Here is a 7,835-nt window from a genome sequence, read left to right as displayed (position 1 = left end):
CATGTTTCCTAGCTCTTCTCCTTTCCCTCTCTTGATTAGTTAGCCCTTGAGATCCTGCTTTCCTTTTACTTGTATTATACCTTTTTATTTGTATTTCTTCTTTTGAATTCTTATACTAGGGGCTATGCCTCCTTTAATGTCTACCTCAGTCAGAGCTGTCGGGCAAATGAAAGTGATGACAACACCAATGACGTGTCTAGTACAGGGCAACCCACTCAGGACTCCTCCTGTCTCTCAGAAGCTATTCTCATTCCCAATGTTCCTACTCTTTAAAAATTGCCTAGTATAATGTCCAAGACGTAGAAAGCTTCAAGCAGCCATTCACTCAGGTATCCTACCATTTTAATCATTATTATTCCCACAAGCATCTCTCATGCAGGATCTGAATTTTTGAGTCTGCCTGAAGCCTGGAGCCCATGGCTGGGCACTTTCTAATCTAATGTTCTTCCTCAGAAAGGCTGCTCCCAACCCACCACAGGCTCCATAAGAATTCTCTGGGCTGCCTGTGGTGGCTAAAGATGGGAGTTCGAGGGTTTTCTGTTAGCACAGCTGGGGTCTGGGCAAGCTGTGTGGACGCAGGATCCAGAAGGGGATGCATACTTGAGTGGATTCCTTGCACAGGGCTGGGATGGTAAGCAGCTGCTGCATCCTGACCCCACATTCCTGTGGCGCTCCAGTCCCCTGACTGCCTGCTGTTCTCTTCCTGGGTGCTGCCCTGGGCCCAGACTGTCCTGCCTCATTTTGACATGGATGGGCTTTTGGCAAGATCTCCCACAGTGCAAGTGGGTGCCGGCCAGGTGGTGCTCATGAATCCTACACCTGCTTGCCTCCCTCCCTGGCTGGGTCCCTGCTCCCCCCTCTTTTTTTTTTTTTTTTTTTTTTTTGGCGGAACCAGGGATTGAACTCAAGCCCCACCTGCTCCCCTTGACAAGTTCACTCAGAAAGAACCTCAAGCTTTCCTGGACTCCTGCATACTGATCCTAGCTCTTGTGGGCAGCAGCATAGCTTGTCTCCAAGTGCATCTAATGGAGTTACAGTGAAAGTCATTCATCACCTAAGGATAGCAACACATCCTGCAAGATGTGCCATTGGACAATTTCATGCTTGTGTGAACAAGACAGAGTGTGTTTAACCAAACTAGAGGGCACAGCGAATTCCTCCACATGGTTTCCTGATGCAGTCAAGAAACACAGTGAACGAAACACGTGAGGCCAGCATAGCACTGTGAAGCTCACAGTGGGTTTTAAAAAAAAATAGGTATGCTCCCAACGTTGCCCCTGTTTGACGCACATGGCGCCGAACTGATTTAATTTCGGATGAGATTGTTCCTGCAACAAGATGTTAGTAAATAGGGGCCGGGGAGATAGCTACTGATAGCTCAGTAGAATAAGTGAGACCCTGTAATAAATAAATAAATAAATAAATAAATAAATAGTAAATTCAAAAGCCACTTATTATTGTTACCATTTATGCACTGTGCGTGATTATGTCTGCTCAACTTTCACACGCTGCAGTGCAGCAGATCTGTTTACACCAGTGTCACCACACCATGTGTTGTGCTGTGACACTAGGAAGCACACAGCTTCAGTGGGCACTTGGAATTTTTAGCTTCTACAGGAAACTTAAGAAGGCTTAGGGGATATATAGCTCAACAGCATAAATGCCTGTGTGGCAAGCATAAGGTCCTGAGTTCTATCCCTGGTACCACAAAAGTAAATAAACAAAGAAGGCTTAAGTGAGGCCCATTGTTTTGTTTTCTTGTTTGCTTGCTTTTTATTTAGTACAGGGTCTACAGAGTCTCACTAGGTAGATCAGACTCAAAGTGATTTTACTGTTTACAGCTCCCAAGTGCTGGGCTTACAGGCACACACCACCATGCCCAGTCTTAATCGCCGTCATGAGGCCCATTGTTGATCCAAAAGTCATTGCTCAGCACATGACTCTATTTGTGAAATTTTTCAGTTCTCACTGAGCTATTTGATATGCTGCTTGGTCATAGTTTTGGGGTGTATGCATGACTCTGGGGTAAATCCCTCTTACACATGCTAAGAAAGTGTTCTGCCACTGAGAGGCATTCCTAGCCCTTGTTTTCTCATTTTTTATTTATCTAACTAACCACTCCAGTCTATTTCCTATCAAAAGAAGAAATGTAAGTAGGTAAGCTTGCAAATGTTGTAGTCACTTAACTGAACTATACATAATTTTGGACATGTATTGCTTTTTCAAAAAAATGTATTTAGTATGGGGTCTACAGGGCTCACTATACAGATCAGATTCGTAGTGATCCTCCCATTCTTGGCCTCCTAAACGCTGAGATTACAGGCATGTGCCACTGCACCCAGTCACAATTGCTATCTCAGCACGCTCAGGGGCAGGGCCAGCATGGCTTTCCAGAAACAAACCCGGTCACTATGCCTGCATCCACTGAGCTATCTGGCCAGGCCGTGTGTTGCCTTTCACAGTACTTGGTTTCTGTGAGTCTCAAAGATTCAAAGACTTGAGACTGGGCGTGGTGGTGCACGACTCTAATCCTGTAATCCCAGTTTGTAGAAGACTGTAAACAGGCAGATCACTAGGACTCCGATCTAGTAGTGAGACCCTGAACACCTTATAGACCCTAAAATAATTAAAAAAAAAAAAAAAAAAAAGGTTCAAAGACTTAAGTTCAACTATTCTAGCTGTTCATAACTGTCTCGGGTGGTAGGTGCTTCCCAGGAAAAGACATACACTCTCATGAAGTCGATTTTGCACAAAACTTGTGGGGACAGCTGGATTCCTCCAATCCCCGGGCTCCCAGTAGAATTGAATAAACAAGGAAACATAAAACCCAGGAAGGCTAAGGTGACTCAAACTGCCAATGAATTCCACTGTTAGAATTTAATCTCAGATCTGCTGTCCCAGCTAATGGCTATTCCAGGAGAGTCACACCCTGGGCCTTAGTACCTGGGTAAGGAGTCTGATGGAGCTGCCTGTTGGCTGTTTGGCTTGTGCAAGTTACATAACGGAGTCCCTCTGTGCCTCAGTTTAATCAGCTGAAGGGGGTGATAGTAACAGGACATCTCTCCCTGCCAGTAAGCTTGGCATTGCATTAGTGTTCCTGTAACCACTTTGCGATCAAGAAGCACAAACTTGGGGAACCAAGCATTGCTCCGGCCACGGAGCTCCAAAGTGACACGCGACTCCCACCCTCAGGATGTGACCCAAAGCCCACCTGCCAAGGGAGACGCAAGGACTGCGTGTACTGCAGACGGGCTTCCCAGGAGCGCTCGGCCCCAGGAGTCACCCAGAGCGTAGCATTCAGGAAATCCCCACCCTCTCTGGGGCTGTGGGCGGGCTTAGGCAACACTTTCAGTTTTGTTTCCTTCTCGGCTAGAAAGGAAACTCACCAGGAAGCCTCTGGGAGTGAAACATGGAGGAAGATTTCCAGACGTGCGGGAACTGGTAAGCAGCCACTTTCTGTGGCATCTGGCTTGAGGCTGGCCATCAGGATGGGAGATAGCAGCAGGCTGCTTCTGATGCCAGGAGACCGTCGTCCTGTCTGCCCCGTAGAGAGAAAATGCCTAGCAGCGCAGGGGTAGAGTGGGGAGGGGTGGGGGAAGCAGCAGATCTCTAAATAGGCTGGCCAGTGCTATCCAACTTCACAACATCCTCTCCGCTCACTTATTTGGGGCTTTGGAGGTCAGCCCTGAGGTTGAATAGCCAAGTTCACTGTCCATAGGGCTTCTCCTACTAGTCAGAGCTTAGTTCTGACAAGAGATTCTGATAATACGGTCTTGATGCCAGTTTGTGAAAGAAAGTGGCTGAGGGAGGGTCTCGAGGCCCATCTCATCTGCAAGAGGCTCAGCAGACAGGGTAGGAGCCAGGACCATAGCACCAACCGGGAGCTCCAGGGAGTGACAGAGCCTGACTCTCTGAGCTCCTCACCTGTGGCAGGAATCTGAGTGGAGCAACCCCAGAGAGCTTTGCTCGGTCTAGGCCTTTCGAGATCTCTGGTAGATGGCCTCTCAGTCCCTTGCTTTAGACGTTCTGAATGCTTCCACCCTTGCAAGACATGCAGATGTTGCCAGGCTATGTTACTAGCTGGCTTGGGCCCATCAGGTGCACCACAAAAGAAGGAGAAAGATTTGGATGTTTATCATTTTGTTTTTATAACAGTTTTCCTGAAGAATCATTGGCATAAACTGCACATCTTTATAGAGTATTGTTTGACACTTTCTGACACACATTATACACCTGTGAAACCATCCCAGGAGCTAGGAAATGAAGCTCATCGTCACCCTAGAATCTCCCTGGGGCCCACCGAAATCCCATCGTCCTTTTTCCCATGTTGATGGCTTCTGAAGAGCTTGCACTAGGTGTGAAAGCATACTCGTTTTATATACCATTCTTCCACCTTTTTTGTAGCAAGAAAAGCGTGCCCTCTTCCCACTTCATCCTCCACGAGGCCCACTGCCTCCGGTTCCTGGTCCCCAGGCAGAAGAAGCCTGTTCCAGGGGTGAAGATGCAGGAGCACTGTGAGCCGAGGCACCTGCAGGTGAGCAGGTGGCAGGAGAGACAGCACCTGAGAGCCAGGGATCTTCTTTCTCAGCAGCAACTCAGGACTCACACGGCCCCGGGGGCAAATCATCTAGCTCCCCAAGTTCAAATTTAGTTTATGAAAAGGAACCTGTTTTTCTTAGGCTAAGTAAACTCTAACCCCTTTCCCAATGTTTTCTTTTTTTCCTTTCTTAGTAATTTAGTTACATTTTGTCAGGGAAGGGATTGCTACAGGGCCTTACTGCATAGCATAGACTGACTTTGAACTCTTGATTTATTGCTTCAGCCGATTGGGTTCTGGGAAAACAAGTGCATGCCCCTGTGCCCACCTTCCAGTCCTTTCCCTTCCAGTCCAGGAGAAAGAGAGGGAGAGCGGGGAGAAGCCACTTCATTCTTATCCACATGGGCTGAGAGCAGGGGACAGGGCATGGCATTCCCATTTCAAGAAAGGTTTAATTTTTTTTTTTTTTTTGGTGGAACCCGGGATTGAACTCAGACCCTTGCACTTGCTAGGGAAGTGCTTATTCCACTGAGCCATCTCCCCGGCCCCAAGAAAGGTTTAATATTTTGAGATTCATGAACAGGAGTAAAAGGAAAGGAGGCCCCCAGATATACTCAGCTGATTTTTCTTCTCTGCTTTTGATGTCTTGGGCCACTCATCTGTCTTGCACCTCTCATCTGTCTTTCTGGAAATCCTCAAGCTAGGTATCTGTTTCAATTCAAAGTGGTCCAGCAAGTACTTCTTGTACCACTGGGCTGGGTGCTGGAGGGAAACTGAGAGAGTGACACCTGATCTCTACCCTTAGGAGCTCATAAATCTCAGCCTGAAGCCCCTTGAATGAAGGCGGATATGGGGAAAGGCCAGGGCTGCATGCTGGAGCCCATGTCTCTGTGTGTGTGTTTAGGTCACATGTGCGATGTGTCAGCAGAGTGTGCAGGAGTCCTTGCTGGAACTGCATGAGGTGAGAGTCACGTGTGATTCTGGGAGAAGGAGAGGGAGAGAGGGGAGAAGCCACTTCATTCTTATCCACATGGGCTGAGAGCAGGGGAGAACCAGCCACCTCCAGTACACAGGTCCTCCTGCATCTGGATGCTGGACAGAAGGACTTTCTATGGGTTCCGAGTCCAGGAGAGCTTGTATCTCTGGCCCTTCTGTCACTTTCTGTGATTAGTTTCAATTCCTGGGGATGGCCTTGTTTCGCTGGTCTATCCTCCATCTTAGTAGCCAGTGATCACACCCTTCCTGCTGCCTCTCACAGACTGAGGAATGCCTGGAGCGCCTTGTTGAGTGCCAGTTCTGTGAGCTGACCATGCATCTCAGCAAGCTGGAAACCCACGAGTCCCACTGTGGCAACCAAACCAAGCGCTGCCCACACTGTGACGAGCTTATCTTGTTCTGGCTGCTGGATGAGCACAAAAATGTTTGTCAACATAAACAGGCTCCTCCCATGGAAGGTGAGCATCTAGGAGAGGCTGGGAAGGAAGAGGGAAGCTATGAGGCCCAAAGCGTCTGTCCAGTGGGATGCAAAGACCTAAAACCCCCAAGAAATGAAAGAGAAGGGAATTCATTGCACATGCTTCAGTTAAACTGGCTGTTTTAGTTCTGCACTGTTCATGAGAGCATAACCTTCTTGTGTTCCTCCTGTGGTCTTTACATGGGGGCCAGGGCAGTTTGGGAACCACACAGCCAAGAGAGGAAACCATCATGAGCCCTAAAAGTGGGGGCTTTCTTTGAACTCCTCCAGCACAAACCTAGCTTGGTGAGAGCCATTTGAATCCTTATGTAGACGGGTAACCTTAAGCCAGGTATGGTGGTGCATACCTGTAATCCCAGCAATCAGGGCTGAGGCTGGAAGATTGCTGCAATTTCAAGGCCAATCTAGGATACAGAGTGAGACCCATCTCAAAGAACTAAATACAAATGAGAAACCTACACAGAGAATCAAGCCAGGGCTTACTAGAAGCAAAAATCATCCTGGATTCTTAAGTTTCCCAGCCCAAATCTACACCTTTGTCCACCATCAACTTTGGCCAAATGGAAGCCAGCTGTGGCCCCTTCTGACCTTTGGGCCTATGTGTTGGCCCCTAGTATCACTTCATCTCCTCATGTCCTCATTACCACTTTCTGATGGTGTGTTACTGACTTTACTGGTTGCTTTCACAGTAGCATGTGGAAAGAGCCTAAAATCCCTTAAACCATAGATATCTCCTAGTAAACAGTCTACCCCAAGTCAAAACTAGCCAACAAAAACCTGGAAAATATGAAATCTGTGTCTATTTTTTTCATTCTAATTTGCTGAGATTTCATACAACCAACACAGTCAACAACACAACTTCAATACAACATACCTTCAACACAACCTTGTGAACAACTGACACCTGGGCTCATGACTCCCTTCATCTCCTTGAAGAGCACCCCTGCTCCCTGAAAAATGTTTCTTCATCAGCACTATGTGGTAACCTAGGGCACGAGGTGGACACAAAGGAAATAATGTGGGTGTGTTTGCTTGTTTGTTAGTTCGACTGATTTTATGAGATAGGGTCTCACTATGTGATTCAAGCTGCTCCTAAATTCACTATGTGGCCCAAGCTGGGCTCCAACATACAACGATCCTCTTGCCTCCACCCCTTGAGTGCTGGGTTGACAGGTGTGTGCTGCCACATCTGGCTCGGAGTGGTTGAGAGCTAAGGGTTGTATGTACAGCTGAGGATCCTTCCTGTGTGGGAAACCAAAACCAGGCAGGCTGCAGGCAGTTCATGCTCCAGAGTGCTGACCATGTGGCCATTTGGGGGAGAGTTAGGGTAACCATTGCCAAAGGCAGTCATTTGTGGTGTTGTTTCTGTGCTTATCCAGGAAAAAGAACATCAGATCCTGAAAGCAAAATCTACTGTAATTATTGCAACAAAATAATTACAGGAAGTAAGCATAGCCACTATATGGTGAGTAACAAACAATTAGTCGTTCTCTAATAGTGCCAATATCCAGTTCATGTACCAAGAAGTGTGATATGGAAGGAAGATTCTAGTCCAGTTTTACATGGCAGGGTCTATTGTTGCATTTTTAATGCTTATTAGTACATATTTGCTATATATACTGATTATGTTCATTGCAGGGAATTGGCACATGTACATAACCCATCTCAATTCTTTTTACTTCCCTTGATCCTTCTCTTTCTCCCTCACTCCATCTCTAGTTTATCTTCCCATTTACAAAGGATCTATCTCCCAATTTTGTGTTGTCTTTTAGTTTTTCTCTTTATTTCTTTTTTAATTTTAATTTTAATTTTTTTTTTTTTTTT

At 46.8% G+C, this 7,835-nt stretch overlaps 1 protein-coding gene across 3 annotated transcripts in view; it reads left to right on the top strand.

Annotated features, from left to right (window-relative positions):
• The first annotated feature begins 3,229 nt into the window (after nucleotides 1–3,229).
• The window catches only part of Xaf1 (XIAP associated factor 1), a 41,963-nt gene continuing 37,357 nt past the window's right edge, over nucleotides 3,230–7,835 (top strand). Inside the window, exons 1-5 of one of the 3 annotated variants that reach the window (XM_023723278.1) lie at nucleotides 3,230–3,441; nucleotides 4,405–4,534; nucleotides 5,442–5,498; nucleotides 5,796–5,991; nucleotides 7,391–7,476. In XM_023723278.1, coding sequence (XP_023579046.1) covers nucleotides 3,410–3,441; nucleotides 4,405–4,534; nucleotides 5,442–5,498; nucleotides 5,796–5,991; nucleotides 7,391–7,476 — 501 coding nt within the window. In that variant the 5' untranslated portion in view covers nucleotides 3,230–3,409. The remainder of the gene's footprint in view (nucleotides 3,442–4,404; nucleotides 4,535–5,441; nucleotides 5,499–5,795; nucleotides 5,992–7,390; nucleotides 7,477–7,835) is intronic. The other 2 variants (XM_023723277.1, XM_023723279.1) reach the window with 2 other exon arrangements.

The sequence above is a fragment of the Octodon degus genome, unplaced genomic scaffold (assembly GCF_000260255.1).
Source record: "Octodon degus isolate 3935 unplaced genomic scaffold, OctDeg1.0 scaffold00098, whole genome shotgun sequence".
NCBI lineage: Eukaryota > Metazoa > Chordata > Mammalia > Rodentia > Octodontidae > Octodon > Octodon degus.
Note: the sequence above shows the minus strand (reverse complement) of the source record. Positions and strands in the feature narration are given on the sequence as shown.